General features: G+C 36.6%; 2 protein-coding genes, 1 non-coding gene and 1 pseudogene across 4 annotated transcripts; 1 reads left to right on the top strand and 3 right to left on the bottom strand.

Moving 5' to 3' along the window:
• The first annotated feature begins 274 nt into the window (after positions 1-274).
• On the top strand, positions 275-1,831 carry LOC148584992 (uncharacterized; annotated as a pseudogene).
• A 7,789-nt stretch (positions 1,832-9,620) lies between these two features.
• On the bottom strand, positions 9,621-10,987 carry LOC132188399 (Galactose oxidase/kelch repeat superfamily protein). The gene has a single exon (XM_059602837.2). It carries the CDS (start codon positions 10,814-10,816, stop codon positions 9,743-9,745), a length of 1,074 nt encoding a protein of 357 aa, XP_059458820.2. The 5' UTR covers positions 10,817-10,987; the 3' UTR covers positions 9,621-9,742.
• Positions 10,988-15,676: 4,689 nt separating this feature from the next.
• On the bottom strand, positions 15,677-24,258 carry LOC132186426 (centromere protein C). Of its 2 annotated transcripts, XM_059600398.2 has the most exons (12): positions 23,893-24,258; positions 22,553-22,926; positions 21,161-21,348; positions 20,976-21,064; positions 20,790-20,892; positions 20,526-20,692; positions 19,253-20,355; positions 19,050-19,158; positions 18,285-18,370; positions 17,318-17,426; positions 17,127-17,234; positions 15,677-16,179 (listed from the first exon to the last, which is right to left on the bottom strand). In XM_059600398.2, exons 2-12 carry the CDS (start codon positions 22,709-22,711, stop codon positions 16,049-16,051), a joined length of 2,352 nt encoding a protein of 783 aa, XP_059456381.2. In that variant the 5' UTR covers positions 22,712-22,926; positions 23,893-24,258; the 3' UTR covers positions 15,677-16,048. The 2 variants fall into 2 exon arrangements, with proteins under 2 accessions (XP_059456381.2, XP_059456382.2); XM_059600399.2 differs by lacking the exon at positions 22,553-22,926 and having other exon boundaries at positions 23,893-24,257.
• On the bottom strand, positions 24,251-24,332 carry TRNAS-AGA (transfer RNA serine (anticodon AGA)). The gene has a single exon. It is a non-coding gene; the product is annotated as a tRNA-Ser (tRNA).
• Between the last annotated feature and the right edge of the window lie 15 nt (positions 24,333-24,347).

Here is a 24,347-nt window from a genome sequence, read left to right on the forward strand (position 1 = left end):
GAGGGCTGGCCCTAAAGGATAAGTTGTGGGCTGCAGCGTCGGCTTATACCGAAGCTGACTTTAGACTTCATATGGAAGAGTTGAAGGCTATCAATGAAGATGCATTCAATTACTTAGACAAATTGACCCCAGTGGATGGTCAAGAGCATGGTTTAATAGCTACCCAAAATGTGACATGCTTGTCAACAATATTAGTGAGTATTTCAGCTCCTACATTTTGAAGGCTCGTGACAAGCCCATCTTGACAATGATGGAGATGATGAGAAAGTAGCTTATGAGGAGGTATCAGCTGAAAAGAAGTGGGACACAAACATTAAAGGGTAAGTTGTGCCCCAGAATTGCAACTAAGCTTGAGGTAATTGGAGAAGAGGCAATCCACTGCCTTTCAACATAAGCTGGAGATGAGTTGTTTGAAGTAGAGTAAAAAAATAGACAGTATGTTGTTGATTTGAGGAGGAAGACGTCTGGATGCAGGAAGTGGGAAATTACTGGGATCCCATGTTCACATGCATTTTCCGCAATCTTGTTTGATGGAGGGAAGCCGGAGGATTAAGTGGATCATTGTTATAATGTTGAAATGTATAAGAAGGCATATGAGTCCATAATATATCCACTGCTTAGTGAGGAACAGTGGTTGAGGACCAAGCACGATAGGGTGGAATCGCCTAAATAAATATTGACTTCGGGCAGACCTAAGAAGGCTAGAATAAGGGCTCCTCATGAGTCAAGGGATCCAAAAAATTCGTATAGAGTGAGAAAGTTCAGCGCGAGGATGAGATGCTCGAAGTGCAAATTGATGGGGCACAATACAAGGACCTATCCACAGAAGAAAGTCGAGGCCTCAAACTATAGGGAACCTGCTATTGAAACTGATGTGTCTACCCAACCCCCATCAAGTGTAAGTTTAACTATACTAAACCCCAATCTTAAACCTATTTGTGTTAATGTAAGAAGCTTATATATAGGTGTACTTACATGAATCTTGTTGGTTATTCATATGAATTTCAAACACAAATTGTTGGATCCAACAGACGTGGATGAGGAGATCCTCAACCAGCTAGGAGAAAGGTAAGCAATTAAAATGTCAGACACAAATTGAGGACTTATGTTTCTTTCTGGACAGAGACTACAGGGCTGAAATTTTCATCTCAAAGTTTGCTAAATACTTTGAAATCCAATATACAATACAAGTACATGCTTTACACAAAAGAGTGTTGATTTAAAAAACACTAATTATTTTGTATTACTTTGAAAACATGACTTGTTTTGTTTTGTTTTGAAACAGTATGTAAGAAAAAGTGCTTCAAATGATGGTGGCTCCAATACACCTGTAAGTGCTACACCTATGTTTCATGTGTTATCTTGAACTATGTGTTATCTTCTATGTTTTGGCTGACAAGATACATTAACATGATGGCAGCAAAATACAAGTGGAAGAAGAAGAGGTAAGGGTGATACAGGACATACAATTGCTATAAGCAAAGGAAGAGGTAGAGGAAGGGGTTCGAGGGCTGGGGTTGCTATTGGGGTTGCTAGAAGACGAGCTGGCAGAGGGGCTGGTAGAGGGGATGCACAAGCTATTCCTGTTGGGATTGCTGGTAGAGGGGCGGCACAAGATCTTGTTATGGGTGGAGTTGGCAAAGGGTCTACACTAGGTCTTGCTGGCAGAATGGTTGCACAAGGTAATGCTGAAGGTGGAGTTGGCAGAGGTACATCCTCAACAGTGTCCAACAGTAAATTGAAAGGAAAGCTCATTGTCACAATCGTGGAGAAAGGAATAAAAATTATGGAGTCGAAGATGAAAAAGATGAAACCGGCTTGGAAGCATTGATCCCTAACTTGTTTACTTACAAAAATGACTTTATCTTATTTTGGACAAACTGATGAGCTGAGTTTTAGGTTATGTTTGTGTAATCGTCTATGTAATATTTTGGACAAATAGTGTGTTATTTTGGTTGTAGTGTTCCAACCAAATTTTTTGTTAATTTGGACCAACTGTTTTTGTAATACCTCGACCTTTTAAATCGTTTTAAAAAGAGTTTTAAACCCTTACTCAACAAGTTAATAGCCTTCTAAATCAGCCCTAAACAAAAAACCCTAAGCTATCTTAGCATAACCCAAAGCCCTCACACTTAACCATAAAGCCTTGAAGTAAAACTAGACCCCACCCTTACTGACCATACGTACACCCAGTAGTACAATATGTACGCTCTTGTCTCTAGTACCGAACATACGCAAGGGGGACCACCAGACGTACGCAAGGGGACCACTGGACGTACGATACTTTTGGGTTGATCGCTGGTTAATGACTATATGTACGATGCACCCTTTGGACCGTTGAATTAAACAATACTAGACGTACACCCCAATAGTACCGAATGTACACTGCTTTTCAGAGTGGTAGCGCCCTTATCTTTTCTGGCCTATAAATACCAACCCCCCACTGACCCTTGAACCCATTATTTCACCGCCAGGCTATCTGTAACCACCAAAGTGAGTGCTCTTTGAGAGTTTTGTGATTTAAGAGAGAGGAGTAAGAAAGCTTGGTGTTCTTACCACCTCTCGAGTAAACTCTTGCCCGTTTTTATACTCTTGATGGTGTTTTTGTTGCTTCTCTATTGTTACAAGCTTTAAAGGTACCCTGTTAAAGTTCTTGCACCCTTGCTTACAAAACTAAGAAATGTTTTCAATAACAGTTTAAAGAGCCCCTTCGATTCCTTGTATTGCATGATGTTGAGTTTTCATACTATGCATGTGTTTGTTCAATAGGTTAGAAGATGACTTAGTGGCCTATAGAGCCCTTAGAAACCTTAAAACACAATTTGAAGCTTTTGGCCAGATTGCCTAACTCACGGACCAGACGTACACCCTCAAGCCCATACGTATGGCCTAGAAGCCAAGCATTTGCCCTTCGCCTCACTTGTGTATTTTAGAGTCCAGCAACCCTTTTAATAGATAAGAGTTAGCATCTTACTCGTAGAGGTCCTCTAATACTGCGCATAACGATGTGTCTTATTTCATTATAGCAGAGTTTTTGTGATGTCAAAGGACTCAAGCGAGTGCATAAGGTAAGTAAATACTTACGAACTCTTTTCTTAAAAACGTGGGATATGTTAGTTGACTGACCACGAGTATGATATGAGCATGTCTTCATTTTGTAACAACTTGATAACTGCTTTAATAACTAGTTGATAAGATGCATCGTATGACATGGGCACCGGTACGTGCGGAATAATGGTCATGGGCTTACTATATAGACTTAATTCTATGGTCAAATGTGTGTGTATGTGGGCTTTGGATCCAATGATTTCGTGACCAAGGAGCAACCATTCCCTAATGGGTGATTACTATAGGACGAACATCATTAATAGTGTGGGCCACCCGAGGTCGGACTCAGTCATGCCACTAATGGGATGGATGGTAGCGTACAATAGTTGGGGCACCGGCATTATATTACAGGTCTTTCAGAACATCGCTAGTCCTGCTGAGAAGGGGTAATATGTCGGGTAGACCATACATGAGAGTTACGACCTATAAAGCATTAATTTTTCCTGCATTAAAATACTTAGGCGATTGCCGTCAGGAGTATACCACTCTTTTATTAACCAAACAATACTTTTATGGTGTATTAAAGGAGACAACACCTCTTTTAAATGTTTACTAAAACTGCAATTTTATTTCTGCTTAAATGGGCTCAATCATACCTAATTGTAATGTTTACTTACTAAGTCGTTAGAGTTACGCTGTTATTCCCCTTTTTAGGAAGTTTATCACTAAAACCTAGGAGTGGCACGGTTGCCACTACGAACCTTGCTTTAGAATCTTCATGATGCTATCAGGTTTGTTTTATATTATTATTAGTTGCTCCATGTCTTTAGTTTCAAGGAATATACTTATCCATTTGATGATTTAATAGTTTCTCAGATTTATATCGCATTCCTATGCATTGACTCTAATAATGCTTAGGGTGATTCCTCATTTAGCCACAAGTTGGTTTAACTAAGATAATTGCCAGTAATCCTACCAGGTTGGCCAAGGCTAATTTTGGGGGTGTTACAGTTTTGGACAAATGTGTTATTTTGGTTGGACAAACTAATTTCTGAACACTGTGTTATGATATGATCTTTCTATATGTATTGTTTCGAAAAACAAATGTTGCTTTTGGATGATGTGTTTCAGTTGAAATATTTGTGTTATTTTATGTGGTGACTTGGGGATTCTTCTTCATTGTTATACACAATGTGTTATTGTACATGATGTGTTTCAGTTGAAATCATTTCCCTTATTGATTAGCTATTGACCTTTTATGAATGTATCATGGATCAGACACAAAACAAACCCACCAACATAAATGCAAGCTTACCATTTTTTCCTTAGGTCATAACATCTCATATACGTCCATACCCAAAAATAAAGGCTGAAAATAAAAATGTTGAAAATAAAAATAAAATTGTCTGACTTCAAACACAATTACACAATTACTACGTAAGGTCTTGCTATTTCATTATACAAGGCACTAAGCGTATTAAACTTAAACCAAACTAAAATGTCATTAAACACAACAAAATAACAAAGCACTAAGTGCACCTACATTACAGCATGTAGGTTTAAATTTACAAAGTATCAAAATATATTTTCCTTACAAACCCTAAACCCTAAAGATCAACAAAAGTAAGGAAGTTAATACACCCTCATGCACACTTCATGGCAACAACATATGGTCATGTCTGACTTCACCATTTGAAGTTCTCCTAGTCATAACCAAATACAATATAATCAAAATCCATGTACATGCAATTATTGTATGATAATTCTTCTTCATTGATTGGTAATTGATATCCCAAATCTCGATTTCTTTGCGAAGGACACAATTTTCAAGCTCCATCTTTGACTTTATCTTTCCAACTTCAATTTCAACCATTATACGACATCTTTCAATTGCTTCAGTATCCAACTTCTCTTTCACATGTTTAACTTCAGTTTCAACCATGTTCGACATCGTTCATTATCTTCAAGCAAACTTAGATGCTTTTGCCGCAAACGATCAACCACCCTCCATCTATGTTCACACATTTTAGGATCAACCCATTCCCAAAAACCACATGCCCGGTATCTGAAAAAAAAAAAAAAAAAAAAAAAAAAAAAAAAAAAAAAAAACTAAACATTACACGATTGTTTTTCACCAAAAATAAATAAATAAATAAAAATTGTGAATAACACTAAAAAAACTAGGCAAAAAAAAAAAAAAAATCACCCCTGTCCACAAAATACAAAGTGAATAACACTCAAAAACAAAAACAAAAAAAAAAAAAAAAAAAAAAAAATCACCCTCCCGCCACAAAATTCGAAGTCAATAACACTAAATCCTAAAAAAAAACTACAAATTAATTTTACAATAAATTTATTGTGAAGGATCCAAAAACTCTTGACTAACTAATTCTTTACTCAACAACAAAATAGAAAATCATGTTATCAAAGAATAGAAAATTATAAAGAGAAAACCCAAATTCAAAACACCCAACATAGATCTTCAAAATACCCATCAGAAAATATACATGGAAAACGATTAATGTTTCTGACTTACCTTGAGGCTTGGAGTGATAAAACGATGGAGGCTTCGTCTGAATAATAAAGGGGGATGGGGGCAAATAGGGCACGCATTATTGGGATTGGGGGGAGGGTAATTTGGGCATAATAAATAGAGAAATATCACGTGAGTGGCACAGCCTTAGGTTTCCGTCCAAATTAACACCCAAAAGTAACGGATGGGTTTTTTTGTTACTGTGTTAAACTTTGTGGGAGTCAAGTGTCACTTTTTAAACATTGGACGTCAAAACAAAAATTGGTATATACTTCAGGGGGTAAAGTGTATTTTCCCCAAGAAAAAGAATAAAAGAAGTAATATGAGCACAAATGCGTGGAATTTAGTAAACAAGAGAAGATGACCCAAAATTTCGTAACATCATAACACGCATTCAAACCATTTAGGATCTTTTGGTGTGTATCCAAAAGTATTCTGCTAGACAATGAGTGTAATGCTCACAAAAATAAAGATATAGTATTATCATATTGCATGAAAATATTTCCTTTTCTTTTTAAAACATTTCGGCTTAGAAGTAGAAGCCTAAGCAATGTTAATTGAAGCCTATTCTTCGGGATGCTTTTTGTTGCGATCAACTCATTCATCAGTTCAGCTAATATGTAATCATTTTTACTCATTGACACATTCAACCTGAACTGATTGAACGAATTAGGTAAGGACTATAAAACCATGCCTATTTGAGATTCACCATCAATCTCAGCACCCAACCTCCAATGTATTAAGCATGGCAATCATAACCAAACAATGTTCCCTCATTAAGCCATCTTTGTGTTTAACAAAGAGCTCATCGTGTGTGTGTGCGAAAGCACACACAAGATGAGCTCTTTCTTAATCACATAAAAAATAAATAAAAAATAACAAAAAAAAAAAAAAAAAAAGTGGGGGATGGCGTCTCCTTTGGCCTAACCACCCTAGACCAGCCAAATCAGCGTGGCTCAGCCACTTCATTTGGGCAAATGCGGGTGAATGGACCCACCCTCATGGGACATATGGGTGGTTCGGCACCTCATACCAGTCGAATAGGGGTAGCCAAGCCACCCTCCTAGCCAAATCAAGGGGGCCGAGCCACCCCAAATGGCTCGGGCACTTGGAATTTTTTTTTTTTTTTGTGTGTAAGTTTTAGGTTTTTTTTTTTTTTTTTTTTTTTGTATATAAACTTTTGTGTTAAGTTTAGGTTTAGTTTAGTTTCTTTTTTTTAGTTTATGTTTAGTTTTTGGTTTTTTCTTTTAATTTCTTTTTTTTTCCGGATATAAACTTTTTGTTTCAAGTCTTAGGTTCAGTTTTTTATTTTTTATTTTTTATTTTTTTACACTTAATTTACCCCCTAAGTCATTTATATTTACACTACTCCAAGGGCATTTTCAAAAGTTTTTGTTGAAAAAGGTCACATGACTTGCTTTCTGTCCAAATAGACACATTTGATGAACAAATGGTATTTTTTACCAACATTAGATGCATTATGAACGTCTTTCGTCGATTTTTAAATATTAGGTGCCCAAAACACAAATATGTTGATACTTAGGGGGGCAAAATGTATATTCTTCTAAAATCATTTAGAATTTAGGGTACAATTCCCAACATGTGGGGTAAGGAGCATGACCTAGTTTTTGTGGGTTTTTTTTTTTTTTTTTTTTTTAATTGCTTTTAAAAAAAATAATTTTAAGATTTCTTTTTTATTTTATTAAGGGTATTCTTTTCGTTGGGAAAGCATTGACAATTATTTTTTAAAATAATGGGATGAACCATTTCTTTGAACACATGAGGATGCCACTACTCTCACACCAAATAAATAGAATTAGGTTAGGGCAGAAACTAGTGATCTATGGGTCCCTTTTCTTGTAGCCACCAACACAAGAAAATTCAAAGAACAAAGATATCAATGGAGCGATCATTGTGCAACAATGAAAGTATGTTTTTAACTAGAGATTTATGTATTTGGTGAATGTGAATAGAAATGAGAATATTTGCATAAAACTAATAGCCCCATCATACAGAATAGATTATATTAATAATTGCAAACACAACGTCTTAAGGGTCTGTTTGGGATTGGGGTTTCAATAAGTGTAATTTTAAAAATTGCATTTTTAAAATCGCTACTTTTTAAAATCGCAAAAGTGTTTGGTAAAACATGTTAAAAAGTATTTTTTTATCAAATATTTGTTATGCGAAATTATGATTTTGGTTTAAATTCGCGTTTTTTCAAATAAGCACCCTATAGCCTGCTTATAAAAATCGCATATTTTTTTCCTATTTTAGAATAAGTGCTTTTAAAACCACAATGTCAACTGTCTTACGTTTTGTGATATCTTAAAAATATAGATTATTCTTATGAAATCGCAATCTCAAATGCACCCTAAGTATGCAAGCACAAGAGCCACTTGGATCCTCTCAATTTTAAATGAAACTGAGATGATCTATTTCACAATTTGAATTTAAAGTTGATGCATCTAACGGTGTGTATAATTTTATATTATTTAAATTTTTTAAAAGACGTGTTAACATTAATTTCGTATACAACATTAGATATACCAACTTTAAATTCTAATCTCATGAATAATAGAGAGAATCTTTTTTTTTTTTTTTTTTGAATAGCTCGTCCTTTTGATTAAGAGCATATAAGACGTTTTAAACCTAAAGTTGGCTTGTCAAGAACAAGTAGGAAGCAATAATGGCATTAGGGGTGTAAACGAGCCGAGCTTGAGCGAGCTTCCCTTGTTCAGGCTTGGCTCGTTTAAATTTTACTCGAGCTCGAGCTCGAGTCGAGCTCAAGGGCGAGCCAAAAAAGTCGAGCTCGAGCTAATAATAAGTCGAGCCGAGCCAGCTCGCGAGCTGGCTCTTATATTTAATGTTTTTGTTTTAAAAAAAAATTTTAACTTCAAGTACTCTTAAACGGTTTAAGAAGTTAGTTTGCATATGAGTATTTGCTTAGCCTGGCTAATCAAGTATGGAGCCTGAGTCAATATAGCAAGGCATTTGGTTTCAAAGAGAGAGGATATGCATCCTTTTATAGATAAGCAAACTTGGAGGTTGATGTTTTCTTAATAATGTGGGACAAGTTAACAGGTTGCATTCAGACTGCATTGGGACAACGCCCCCTACAAAAAAATATTTTTTTAACGTCTCTCTCTCAATCCCCCTCACCAGTCACAACGGATCTTCCACCTAAACTCTTATTTCTCACTCTCTCACTCTCGCTCACCAGACAGGTAGTGATAGTGTTTAGGTCTGTTTGATTCTTCAATAGTTTATGTCTTTCGCAATCTCCCACAATAGTTTCTGTTTGATTCTTCTTCTTTCGTTTGGGTCTGCTTTAATTGAATCGAGATTTTTTTAATGATTGCTCTCTCTCTCTTTGATCACGGAGGGTCTAGAATTTTTCATTCTCTAACACGTAAATATAAATGTAATTTTAAGGTTTTAATAATTATGAGATTTATAATTAATTATGTATTACTTAGTTTATATATATATATACACGAGCTTATCCGAGCTGTTCACGAGCTTAGCCGAGTCGAGCCGAGCTTGCTTCGTTTAATATTCGAGCTAGGATTTGTGTTCATGAAATGCTTCATTTAATATTCGAGTCGAGCATGAGCCGAGCTTATGCGAGCCGAACCCGAGCTTGCTCGCGAGACGCTTCGCTCACTTAACAGCCCTAAATGGCATGCAGAAGCCCATGTATAGAAAGAGAAAAAGGATAATTTAAAATCAAAATATTCTTCAAACAGCCTGGATGGTCCAATCTTTTAAGTAAAATAACTCACATATGTACATGTGAATGGTCCGGCCAGTTGATCATTGAAAGACAGAACATGTAATTGGACACGAAAAAGATGGATGAGCCTAAAAACAAACAGAAATTTAAGAAAATAGGAAAAGAAGAGGGGCGCAACATGCAAATAGCATAGAATATATATAATAGTGTTGTTTTAATTATATATTTTCTTTGGAGTGGTGATTAGCGACATCCATGCTAGGAGGCGTAAGCTGTAAGGTCTTTGCTAAACCCTTCTTTTTTTTTTTTTTTGTTCTATTCCAAAAAGTCAAAATATTAACAAAAAAAGAATTTTCACAAAACAATCAAAAATAAAAATAAAAAAAGACTCAAGAATTTTCCAATCAAAATACAAAATACACCGCCTAAATCTCCAAGTAACACCCTGATTGAACATGTCCAGAGTATTTCAAAGGGGTCTCCAACTTTGTCCATTTCTTGCTTCTCAAATCCAGCATGTATGCCACGTAGGACTGACCAAACCCTGCAGACCCCATCACCAACAGCTTGCTTCCCCACGTCGCCGTATAAGCCTTATTGCACACCTCAGCTGGAAGCTTGGCCACCGTTTCCCACTTGCCACCTTCCCGTGATGCCACCACATCACTTCCCCGACACATGTACACTTCCCCATCATCAACATCCACACAGGTCCTCGGACACGTGGCAGCCTCCAAGTAATCCTCCTCCACATGGCTCCACTGTCCCGCGCCGACATCAAACACCTCGGCGCTCCTCTCGAACCGCCCTTGCATGTCCGTACAGTAGCCGCCAATGACGCGGAGCTTGCCAGCGTGGAATATCGCCTTGCACTCGTCACGCTCTCTTGCCATGTCAGGCAGCACGACCCACTCGTCTTTTGCCACATCATACGCCATCGCCGACCTCAACGCCGTCTTGTTGTCATCATGTCCACCGGCGACATAAACGATCCCACCGTCACAATCCGACGCACACCCGAAAAAAGTCATGGGCCCACCTGGCATGTCCACCCCACGCCGCCAGGTGGCAGAAAGAAAATTATAGACGAACACCGACTTGGAGACCTTCCACGTTACCGGGTCCCACCCGCCCATCACAACCAAGAAGGAACCGACACCTGCCAACCGGCAAAACATCGGCAACCCGACAGACATCCCCTCTGGCAACGGCAGTTCCCGCCAATCACCTGTATCCGGTGCATGAAGAGAGAGGCGGTGAACCGGGTGAACGGAACATTTTGCCAGTCCGAGACTCCGGCCCGGTTGGGCCGTGGATTGGGCCATGACAAAGAGTTTTTGGGTACGGCCAGCGGCCCTCCTTAGGCTGCGAAACTTCGGAAGCTGAAGCTCAACCATCCAATCTTTACACACGGAAGCAATGGTAGGAAACTGGTCGTAGGACACACGAATGAGGCAATCTCGGACGACGTCGTCTGGTAGATCTGAAGCAAGCTCCATTGGTTACAAGAAAGAAAGGTAGATGATAAAGATTATGATACGACTTATATAGCTCCTCACGAACAGTTTTGAATTCAAAGATAAATCTCAGTGAGAAGGATAAAACTAAGCAAAGATAATATTGTTTTGTAAATAGATGAAGATGGAGTTGTGTGTATGTTTTACGGAAAAACAAATTAAAGCATTCGCTGCATGTGAAGCAAAATGGAAAGACACAGTTATAAAGGAAACGAAAAAAGCAGCTGACTTTAGGAAGTGCGTAGTTTGTGGGCCAACTTGTTGTAGGGTTTACATTTTCCAAGACGATGTTCCCACTTTGACAGCGTGCGGAAAAAATGTCTTTTAGGAAAGGCGGTGTTGGGTTCTAGAATGCCTTTTGAATTCATTCATGGATTGGGGACCCCGCCGACGGCCCCTTGATTCATCTTAATTAGGGTTTCCGCTATCCTATGGATTATTTAAACAATTCCAAAGACATAAACTAGTTGACTAATATTTAATAGGCTAAGTACAAAAATAATATATATATATATATACCACTCCACTTTTCACGCAATTTGACGATCGATGTCCAATGCTATACGTTACTCTCTACTTTTTTATTTATTTATTTATGTTTTTTTTTTAGGATGATGTTTGAGATTGAGATATCAGGACCCATCAATTTTTAAAAGATAAGAAAGGTATGGCGATGTAATGAATAGAGACTTATTGATTTTATAATACAATAGTAAAAAATAATTATTGAGTTTATATTTATAAAGAATAAAATAATAGTTATTTTTAATTGCATAACAATCATGAGTAATGTTAGGGACCATCTTTTTATCCTCCTAAAATTGTCAAGTTGATGTGGCTTTCAAAATCACCATTGGATCAAAATTCAAGTATCATTCATCTAAAATTTAATGGTGATTTTAAAAGCCACATCAACTTTAGAAAGATAAAAAGATGATCTCTAACATTACTTAACAATCATATAGTTGTCATTGCTGTAAAAAAAAAAAAAAAAAATGACACAAATTTCCTTCAACTTACTCTAATAAGTGACAAGTGTCATTCAATATTTTTGGGTTTCTAAATAATTTATGTTTTGGTTCTTAGATTAGTGGAATGGGATCCGGATCCCCTCCAATTGAGGAGAAATTACAGATTCTCCAATTGTTAATCGTGGTCTTTCATTTTAAATTCAATAGTCTATAAAATCATTTAAACCTCGAAAAAATAAAAGCCAACATTTAATGCATCAGTGATACAAAAGCAGCTGACGTTTTATACACCATTGGATTTAAAATGAAGAGTCACGATTAACAATTGGAGAATCTTCAATTTCTCCCCAATTGAAGGGGATCTCAATTCAGTAGAATGAGACCGTTAAAATATTAAAGAAAACATGTGAAATATGACACTTAGCACTTGTTCCTATATTAATTCTATTTTATCAATATAGGAACAAATTTGGGGCTTTAATTTTTAGGAAGCATACGGCAAAAACTGTGGTGGGCAGCCACAGTTTTTACTGTTCATGCATGCACCTGTTGCCTGTTGATGCTTGACATATTTTTTTTTTATTCTTAGATTATGTAAAAACTGTGGTGGGGCAGCCCACAATATTTTGCTTTAATTGAAGATCAGCAGACACGTTTTATCCAATCCAACCATCATTTATTTATTAAACCATACGATAGTACTTCGTAGTGCATGTGAATTGATTACTTTATAAACGAATTCTGTACTTTTAAATTTTTTTTATGTATTTGTAGTGAGAAATGAATCTACGCTTTTACATATATATATATATATATATATATATATATATATGATTCTTATATTAATTCTATACTTTTAAATTTTTTATGCATTTGTAATGAGAAATGAATCTACGCTTTTTGCTTTTTCTTTGACCATATTTACTTCTCAGCCGATCGAGCCTTTCACTCATCTCTTTAACATTCGAAAATAAGATAATTTTTATATGTCAAGATTTTGGGTAAGAGTCAAAAATAATAAAATTTTGGAAAAACTTCAAAAAAAAAAAAAAAAAAACATTTATGCAATTTTGAAATTACCCACTTATCCCGAAATTCAAAAACTCTCAATTAAGGGCTAAATACTAAATACCCCTGGGATTTTGTTGCATTATTTTTTTCTCCCATAGGGTTTGATTTTTATTATACGAGGTCCTTGTGGTTTTGATAATATACCAAATTAATCCTCAGTTAACTTAACGGAAATCCACGTGGACCAATCAAATGTTGACACGTGGCACATATTTAAATTTTTTTAAAATTAAAAAATAATGTATTAAAAAAAAAATTGGGTGTGACCGAACCACCCCCTTGGTGCCCAAGGGGGTGGCTGAAACCACCCCCAGTGGGTACTGGGGGTGGCTCAACCACCCCCTTGGGCACCAAGGGGGTGGTTCGGTCACGGTGGCTGAAACCACCCCCAGTAGGTACTGGGGGTGGCTCAGCCACCCCCATGGAGCCTAGGGGGTGGCCGAAACCACCCCCAATGGTGGTTGGGGGTGGTTTCGGCCACCCCCTTGGCTCCAAGGGGGTGGCCAAGCTGGACAGATAGCCACCCCCAATTTTTTTTTTTTTTGTTTTTTTTTTTTTAAAAAAAATAATACATTTTTTTTAATTTAAAAAAAATATATTTTTTAATTTTTTTTTTTTAAAAAAAATTAAAAATTAAGTAGGTGCTACGTGTCAACATTTGATTGGTCCACGTGGATTTTCGTTAAGTCAACTAACGGTCAACTGATAGAATGACAAATTTGGTCTATTATCAAAACCACATGGATTTCTTGTGATCAAAATCAAACCATAGGGGGAAAAAAAATAAAGCAACGAAACCCCAAGGGGTATTTAGTATTTAACCCCTCAATTAAATGTATCAAGCTTTCAATTTCTTTTAATTACCCATTTCATTAAATCTTGTCAAAATTTTCAAAATACCAATTTTTTTATTATAAAAAATTGTAAAGATCAAGACGTTTATTTTTTTTAATTTCTTTTTTTTTTTTAAATGGGGTATTTTAGAATTTTTGACAAGATTTAGCGGAATGGGATAATTAAAAGTTTGATACCTTTACTAAGGTGAGTAAAACTCACACGGATATCATATCAAAGATCACTAACATGCAGCAGAAACATCTAAACATTACACAGTTAATAACACACAAATCTCACAAATACATCTATATCTATAAACTTTTACATAGTATCCTTACATAACAAAATAATGGTTATACAATATCACATGCATGCGTTACAATGTCATATACATGTCATGAAGTAGTTTGAATTAGTATGTTTAAAGAGGCTATCGGTGATTGGCACATGTGTTTTCATTGTAAGGGTTGTTAGTTTTTTTTTTTTTTTTTTTTTTTTTTTTGCATGTCCACACAAAAGGGGGAGGGGGATTCGAATTAGTGACCCCCGCTTCATTAGGCGTGGTCCCAGCCGATTAATCTACCTCTTGAAGACGTAAGGGTTGTTAGTTATTTAGTGTTTTAGTACTACCCGGAAGAAAGAGATGATTTGGCACAAATGTTTAGTGTTTTTTTCTCTCTTTGTACGTCATTTGACTAGTTTGTATCGAGTGAAGTAAAACAGCACGCGGCGGGCATGGCACACCGTGTGCTGTGTATCACGGTCCGTTTGTATCTAATTTTGTAGCCCAAAAAAACTTCTACAATTCGTGTCATTTCTTAGAAAAAAAATCTATCGAGTTTGGGGTTCAATTGATATAAATCTTGAGCTATATTACAATTTGAAGCCTTCTATTTATTTATTATTTTTTTAAAAAAAAATTAAAAACAAAAAAAAGTCCCAAAACATTTAAATAGAATCTAAAAAGAGGCTCAAGGAAAGCTCTAACACATTGAAATAAACCCAAAATGCCTATTTCTAAAAAACGGTTATACGGTGCGGTTATGAGTTTCAATAACTATTGACCGACAACTGCTAAACACCTAAGACAAAACAATTATGGTTACGAAAATTCAATAACCGTCTAAAGCAGCCGTGGTCGTAACCGCTTATACACCTTGTATAAAGCTTAGTTTCCAAATCTTTGTTGCCATCCAAAAGAAAGCAAGCAAACATTTTGTCTTTAAGAAGTCACCCTACGTGTCGTTTGTAGCCTTGTCCCCTTTTCAATTAAACTAAAAAAAGAAAAAGAAGAAGACGAAGGAGAAGGAGGCACCCTACCTTTTTCTTTTCACATAATCCCTTGATGTGAACTCGATTGAATAAGCAAGTGGGCATCTATTAGAATCTATTGTTTGTAATGTCCCCAATAGCAAATAAAGATGTTAACCCGTTTACAATCCTCAAGAGCTTGAATATTTAATAGTTCCAATTGTCAAAGGGCAAATGCATAAGAGGAGTGTCAAAAAAACACCATCTAGAATGTCATTAAATGAAAGAATATACGCACTGGAACGGGATAAGTTTTTTCTTTTTCTTTTTTGATAGTGGGAGAAGTTGTCTCCTTCAACGTAGCATAATCGGCTTTATTTAACCGTCAAAATAGGTATTAAAAACTGTAATCAACAATTCCGACGGTCAACTTCAAATTATAGAGCCTGTTGGGAGCCGTTAAGAAACCTTTAATATTGTGAAGAGAAATGTCAACGGTCAAAAGTCACGAGCTAAGAAGATTGGCGAGCGTTCGACTTTGGAACCAATTGGAAGAAAGAAAGAAGGCAATTAAAGCAAAGTCTGTCTAAACAAAAAGGTCAAAGCCACCTGGAGCGACAAAAACACCATCTAGAATTTTATTTTTTTATATACATATAAAAGCAACCGCCAACAAAAATTCAAACCCTAACCAAAAGTTACCATCAAATAAGTTATGCAGGCTTTGAAAATTACACCTTTTTTTCCTGATCCAAATGACTTCTTCAATTCCAAATCTTCAAATGAGTTATTTGCTGAAAATAAGTCCAATCCTATGACATTTTCTTGGGGGGAGGGGAAAATCAAGAAGAACACCATGAACATATGCAATAACTCAATCACCTTACATATACTGATGAAATTTTGGCATAGAAGCTAATTATCCACAACAAGTAAATGACCATTTACCACCGTTAGAACTGTAACTAGTTACAGACAAGCCTTCTTTCCACATATCCGAGACAAGTAGATAAAAAGGGTATCAGGAGACAAGATATAAGAAAACTTGATGGGGTACCAAATATTTCTTCATATTTCAATCATCTCAATGTAGAGCTGCAAGTTCGACAAGCTCTTTGTATTCATCCGAGACGTAAGATTTCACCCTGAGAGCAGGTTTTCCATCGTCACCCTTTGTTGGAGAAACATACTTCAACCCAATAACTGTTGTCAAACCTGCAAAAAGTATAATACAGCAAAACTATTCTTAAATTTTTGTACCAAGTCATAACAGTTGGGTATCGATGGAAAGGGATATAAAAAAGAATTAGTTAAACAAATTTTGTTGCCTCACATTTAGCTGCTCCAAACAAATTGTTTAAATCCAAAAACTCTTTAAACACAATGAAAAACTCTTTTCTTTTTCCTTTTTTTATGAATAAGTGGGTGATGGATCTTAAACTCATTACCACAGGTCCGCAACCTCCAACCATTCTTCCATTGTCAGATGCCACTAAGAATTCATTGGCTCAAACACAATTTAAAAACTTTAGTCAACAAATGCTTAGGTCACCAAACATACATAATATGGACGAGTTAGTGACTAAAGCAGTGTACAAATGACTTATCACACACACAGCCACACAGGTGGTGATTATTTATGAAAATTCCTACCACACAAACATATATTATGATAAGGAAAGCAATTATCACATAAAATTTCCATTCCACCTTTTTCAAACGCTTGATTCTATGTAAAATTGAAAACAGTAAACTATGAGCATTATTCATATCAGTAAGCAAAAGGTTCATTCTAAATTTACTTCAATATTCAGGATACATGTCTCCAGAAATTGGTAAAACACTATACCTTCTTGCAATTAGTGCAAGAAAATAGAACTAGACCAATGATAACAACACAAAAGCTTTGCTGCAACGATCTTTTATTTTGTACTCCCAACTCATAAACTGGCAAAGATTTATGGTTGCCAATGCCACAATTTTATTCTGATAAAACCTCAACTTAGTGTTAGACAAACTTAATGCATATCTCCCAAGATATAGAAATGGAACCAGAAAGCAGTTTGACTACTTATTAATTTTAAGTTCAAGGATCAATATGAGAAGGTGTCATAACACAGTAAATCCCTTATCTAAAAAAGTCCACACAAGAGAATACTCACTCTGGTGGATGCGACCATATAGTAACCTTTCTCCTTTCCAATACTCCAAAGGTCTTGTCTTGATCCTGGTGCTTCGTCTTACCCCAGATTTCCACAATAAACCAGCTCCTAGAAAGACAACAACCGGTTATTCCAACAAAACAACCAAAAAAGTCCTAGTTAACATGGTTGAGATTGTTATAAATGGACACCTGCAAGGCTTTGCCTGTGAGAACGTTCTTTACTCTTGCGCTCTCTGTGCAGACGTGATTTTGCATTGATTTGCGCATTCAATGACACCTCGATACTTTCCTGGTTTTTCTGTTTCACGAGAAAATAAAAACAAAGTTCAATCATAACCACATACTAAAAGCGGAACTAACCATCACAAAGCAAATCATTCATTGGATATGTAGAACAGTTAACTGAAAAACGCCAAAGGGAGCCCCTAGGCCACAAACCAAAAGGGAACATGATGGGGTTTGGGGTGTGTAGGCCACAAATAATGCCCAGAAAAATTAAAAAAAATAATAATAATAATAATAATCAAAGATTAGACACTGGGAAGTAAACATATTACATAAGAAATATACATGAGAAACAAACATCTAGATTTAGGCATCATAAAGCATTGAACTCTTTTCGTACATAAAAAACACAAAATTTAATTTATAAATTAATTGAAATTATCTGGACTCAGAGAGTAAACACAGAGGTTAGAGGATCTAATGTTCATAAGGTAACAAACATCCTAACAATATCTTCTATGTGCATATTTGTACAATCCCTTGGCCATTACCAGGAACATATGAATAAATAACACTCAGCGTCCCATGTCCATTTCATCCTTGCACATATTGGTAGCCAAAATACTTTCAGCCATCAAAGCATCACATACACATCACCCCAATTCAAGTATATCAAGTCCTACCACCAAGGGATTAAAAATTATAAGCAACATACAGTCTTTTAGTCACATTCAGCCATAGGAAAGCCATTTTTCATACAGCATTGCAAATTCTTAATTGCTCTATTTCCTTTTTTTTAAAAAAAAAGCCAGCTAGGACTTATTAATGACATATGCAAGCCAGATATGGCAAACACTCTCAACTTATTGATGACAAGCAGCAAATAAAACGAAAGCATGAATGAAAAGGACAATAAGGGAAAGATAGTAACCTCTATATTCTGTTCTGGGACATTATCTGGGGATTGGGAGAGTCCATGCACTGCATGGTCTTCAACCACAGCAGGATTTGATTGATCTGATGGAGAAAATAAGAAAATTCACCAAATACACTAAGTTGAAACCATCTAAAGCATAATCTTCACTCCTAATGTACAATTATTAAAACTTCAGATGAAAGTTCATCATGTATGAGAATGTAATCACAAAAAAAAACTTATTTTTTAGATATAAAATAGTTCAATGATAATTCATTAGGTACCTATTAGCAGTTTCCATTGACCTCAACTTGGTTGAACTGGTTGATTATATGTACAGATATAACCAACATGAATTTGTAATGCATAATTTGGATTAAACAACCAACCACTTTGACCATCTAAAGGTAAGTCAAGTTAGTAACCACTAATTAAATTATTAGACTTGAAGTCGGTGACATGCAAGGCAAACCATGAAACACAGAAACCCATTTACCATAGATTCGGCAAGGATTTGACATGAAATTGTTTAAAGAGGCCAAGCATGAGACTCTCAAAATAGTAGGGAGTCAGTTTATCTAGCTTAGATATTCATTGCATTGCTTCTAACTAGTCTACAGGATGTTTTATTTTCATTTTTCAGAACCAAAAAATGACCAATTAACTCCATGTAGCCATTGGTAGATAAACTGATATGAATTCTACTCAAAATCCGACATTTAATCATCAGGATCAAGCAAGTACTTCTTATGATGCACAGGTAGGCAAATAAGATCATACCCAATGGAGTCTGAATGTAGTTCGAATTTTCCCCAGTTGCGTCCACCATGTTAACACTACATTCTAGAGAAGCCACTGCCTCCACTGGTTCCTGTAGCATGTCTTCTACCTGAATTGTGTCAGTATCAAACATAACATTCAAATTCAAAAGTCATACAACTCTAGTAAACAATTAAATATAAACAAACCAAAGGAAGATTCACCTTGTCCTCCAATTTATTGGATCCAATTTCCTGGGCATCAATATCAGCATCATGCCTACTTAATTGCTCATCTATAACTTCAATATCCATAATGCCTCCAAGATTGTCCTCCATGTCAACATGAGTTCCACTTGAGCCAACATCAACACGAAAAGAAAGTTTACTGGAATTATCATGCACAATTGCTTCAGATGTACAAGTAACATCTTCAATAGCCACATCTTGTGAATCTATCTCAGCAATTGCAGTGTCATCTTCCCCAACTAAGGGTGATTTCAACTCATTACAATTGCTTAGCTGCATTCCTATATGATCCAAGTCAGACTCTTTCAGCATGCATTCAATCGGGGAAGAATTTTTTGCTGGTGAGTGGCCAAAATCAGGAATTGAAAATGGATCATTTGATGGCTTTGACCGCAAAATTTGCCTCTGTAACAAAGATAATGAAGCAAGAGGACTTCTTGGGGGTGTTGGTGAAGCTATATGATGAAAAGGGCTTTTTGCCTCTTGTATGAGATTCACAAGTGTTTTACTGCTAACCCCGTTTAACAGATTATCAATGTTATCTTCCTCAACTAAGGGTGACTTCAACTCATCACAATTGCTCAACTGCATCCCTGTATGATCCAGGTCAGACTCTTTCAACGTGCATTCAGTTGAAGAAGAATTTTTTGTAGGTGAGTGGCCAAAATCAGGATTCGGAAATGGATCACTTGATGACTTTGAACTCAAAATTTGCCTCTGTAACACAGATAATGAAGCAGAAAGACTTGATGAGGGTGTGGGTGAAGATATATGATGAAAAGAGCTTTTTGCCTCAGGTATGAGCTTCACATGTGATTTACTACTAATCCCTTTTAACATATTATCAATGTCCGCTAAAGCTTTCCGAGGCCTTGGCATGTTTCGTCTTGAAGATTTCAAATCAATCTTTTGGATATCTCGCAATTCTTGAAGGTTTAACTTCCCCAAATCAATGGGTTTGATCTGCAAGCGCTTCTGTAAAATACTGACTGCTCTATCCCCTTCCAGATCTTCAAAATTGCCAGATAGCAATTCATCTAAGATTTCACTAACCTTGTTCTCTGAATTGTCCATTGAACCTATTTAGCATGCAATTAATCATGATATCAGATATCTATTAAGGGGGAAAAAACAGCAAAAAGAAAAATGGATAATGGTATTGAGTGAAAAATAAGAGCTAAGAGATAGCAAAAGGACATCTCTTTAGAATTGATTGATTAATCTTTATTCTTCTATAGTTTCCACTTACCAGCTATATACCTCTCCTTTGATGCTAAATCATGATCAGTTTTGCGTTGTGAGATGTCATTAGTTGGGCTGACAATGCCTGAATCAAATGTCTCTTGAGAAGATAAAATATTCTCATTATTTTCAGAAATCACTGATGAATAGCGATGCTTGTATCTAACTGACCGCCTGGATCAAAATAACAAGGTTAGTCCACATGACCGAAAAACATGAAATAAGATAAACAGCATAATGGGGGATAGATAATACAAAATGAAGATCATACCCTAGAATCCCTGGTCGACGTTGTCGTGCAGTTTTGGATGGGTTATGCTCATTTAAATCCAATGAAACACCACCAATCTGCTTCTGTAATTCTCTTTTGGCATCTAAGCACCAATCACACAGCAAAACAAGTCTTACCAAAATGATTGCAGCATGGATTCCAGAAGACAAAGGGACTGTAACTTACTTTCAAGCCGTTCATAGGCCAAGAAGAATTCCTCCGGGTCTTTTAGTTGTTCAATGTCCAAACTTGGTTCCAAGCTCTCAGTAGGTTGACTATGTAATGAAGATGACTTACTTCAATTGATAAATCTCAGTAAAAGTAACCACTTCTTTACTTTAAAAATAAAAATGCATCAACGATAAGCTTACATCAAATTAGACTTTAAAAAGAAACGAGCCCGCTTACGGCCCAATGCTGGCCTTCTTGCTTGGAGACTTTCCTTATCCTCTACAGCACCAACGTTTTTCTCTTTAATTGCCGAGTAGTTTGCAAGTTCTGAACTACCATCTAGAACCATTTTCGCCTCCTCCAGAAATTTAATAGGACATTGTAAGGCCTGAAAGTGCAGGAAAACCATGAAATATGACCACTTTTGCATGATTAAACTGATGTATGCCACATCATCCTAAAAAACAACACATGTTACCCTGAAATAAACCTGATTTGAATTTGTGGGTATTTGATTAGGATATCCATCGTTGAATTCTCCCTTCTATGGAAGGAGACTCTAAGCAAAGGGGGGGGGGGGGGAAGGGAATTTGAGTTTATCCTAATCCAGCACTCTTCAATTTTCTAGATCTTACAAAACTAAAACTTCTACTTAGGAGAGCCTGATACCACTACGTTCAGCTGAGTTTCTCCCTTTGAACCAACAATATGGTCTGTATTTTGGTGTGAATGAGAATGCTGAATGTTGCAGGAAAGTAGCAATGCTCTTACAACTTACTACTTTGAATGGCAAGAAAGATTCAATTTCCAAGTCAGACTGAAAGCTGATGAAGGCCCTCGCTCCAATGGGCATAATTTTGTCTCATACAGAACTTGAAATTTGCAATATACTCAATAGAGAAACCAAAAATTTGATTCCACACCATAACAAAATAACAATGATGATCCTTTGTTTAATCGATCATAAAACTTGCATAATTCTTATTTGACTGAAGAAAAACTAAAAAGCAGAAAGAAAAATGAAACTGTGAGTCTTAACCATTCAACTTCTTCAACGAAGAGCTCAACTTAACTGACCTAAATAGCCTCTCTTGACTTGACTTATACAGTTTCTAGCTTTCTCAAATTGCAAATAATTAAGAAAGGAACAAACAAACAAACTCAAAGTTTCACAAGCTCACTCTCTTTCATTTTGGTACATTCTTCTCGAAAATTATGCTCTGTAAAAAGATTACACGTCTTAGAATTTGAAGAAAACTAAAACTAAAGGAGTTGCGTTAGTGTCAAAGTTAGTACATATCCTAATTTTTTCCACTCCATTTTCTTACCAAAGAAGCATTTCCTTTATTCAACTCGAAAATACAACTTACAAAATCCCAAAATAAAACTAGTCACACCAAAATCAATAAAATCAAAACCAAATCCCAAACTGCCAGCATATTTTCTCACCCTAAATTTTCTGAGCAACTCAACAGAGAATAAAGTCAATGACTAAAGTTTAAACTCGTGAACTGAACAAAACCCTACAAATTAAGTTCGATTAGAAGAAATTAATCACAGAGAGAGAGGTGACTAAGTGTGAGAGAGAGTACCAAGGACTTGAGGTGGTTGTGGATGGCGTCAAGGTCGGTGTCAGGGTCGTACGGCTTCGACAGGTCGGGTGCGACCCCGAAGGTCCTGGGGAAGAGGGCGAGACCCGAGTAGGCCGAAAGCGGATCCACCGGATCAGAGCTCCGGGGTTCGGCTACCATTTTCGTGTCTGGGTTGGAAGAGGAACCGGACAAACAGCAGAAATGACACACAGAGAGAGAGAGAGAGAGCGTGGGTACACAGTCAACAAACCCAACTTTATGTTCTGGGTCAACAAGTCCAACTTTATTTTTGTATAATGATGAATTCTTCTAAGGCAAAACCACTTCGTGTATCCACCACTATCAAATAAATCTTAGACATGTGTAAAGTGCCCCTGCTTCAAACAACAAATCCAACTTTATGACAACAATATTACAATTTCAGTAGTAAAAAACATATATCAGAGGCTCAACCAAAGAACTACATGGAAAAAAACAGTATACTGAAGTAGGTAAAATACATATAAGAATAAAAAATGGAGCTCATAACTAACTATATTCCATATCCAGTATTTATATATATAATGTCGAGACATTAGAACCTTAATTTGGAAGCCCCATGGCAATTCAATTGATAAAATCCAAGTAATGATTATAACCCAGAATTCCAAATAGTCTATTTCCCAGCCTAGGAAAAAATGGTTATATTTGCATCTCTCTCTCAATGCATGTTCATTAACAATTTCTCAGTATGGGATAAAAAGGGGCACATAGGCTTGCTCCCTCACTCACTCCTAGCCCACGATTAGGCATTAATCTAAAACACTTTGGAAACACCTAATATGATTGCTCCATGATTGTAAATTAACAACATTCGAGACATTTGAAAACTTTTATCATAAGATCAAGAAGCTGAATAACCATGTTCATAGTAGAAGTCACCAATCCCCAAGAGCACCGCCCAAAATCCCTTGTTGGAGGCCAAGGGATCCACTCCTACTTTAGCACACATTAACGGTAATGTACAAACTAAAACTTTAAATCCTTAAAAGCAAACAAACAAATAATCCATGATTAAGCAACCTATCGATCACAACCTCCCAGGCCACTCAAATCAACTAATTTCAAACTGCAGAAACTTTGAAAACCTACACAAATATTTTGATTTTCGATAGAGTCACTGAACAAGCCTTTTCTTTTCCTTCAATTTCTCAGCAACCAAACAAGAAATGCACTAAAGACCAGTCACCACGAGACATCAATTTGTAATAACCCATCCCAAGCATCTCTACAAAACCTCATATCTTCAAGAACCCATACAAAAAATCACAACAAGGGAAGAGAGAGTGAGAGAGAATTACCTCAGACCACATCCTTTGTTTCGTAATCCCTTCCTTTTTTTGCAAAGACGTACAGAAACTCGTGAGAGAGAAAGAGAGAAAGGCGTGAGAGAGGGAGAGCTCTCACACGAGTTTTGGGGAAAACACGCACAAGTTCAGTGCACGGCGGGGAAACGCGCGGTGGAGAGAAGGGGCGCACGGTGCCGGTGGGGGAGAATGGGTTTGGGGAAAATTTTGGGGGGAAATGAATTACGAAATGTGTGGGGGGAGGGGAATGGCTTTGGGGAAAACACGCACATCCTTTTCAATTTTTTTTTTTTTTTTTTTAAAGTTGGGTGAACGTGGCAATCCACTAGTGTTAGATATAAAAGTAAAAGCTCGTGGACGGTAGGATTCGAACCTACGCGGGGAAACCCCACATGATTTCTAGTCATGCCCAATAACCACTCTGGCACGTCCACCTGATTGCTGGAAGG

Source organism: Corylus avellana, chromosome 6 (assembly GCF_965113065.1).
Source record: "Corylus avellana chromosome 6, dhCorAvel1.hap1.2, whole genome shotgun sequence".
Taxonomy (NCBI): domain Eukaryota; kingdom Viridiplantae; phylum Streptophyta; class Magnoliopsida; order Fagales; family Betulaceae; genus Corylus; species Corylus avellana.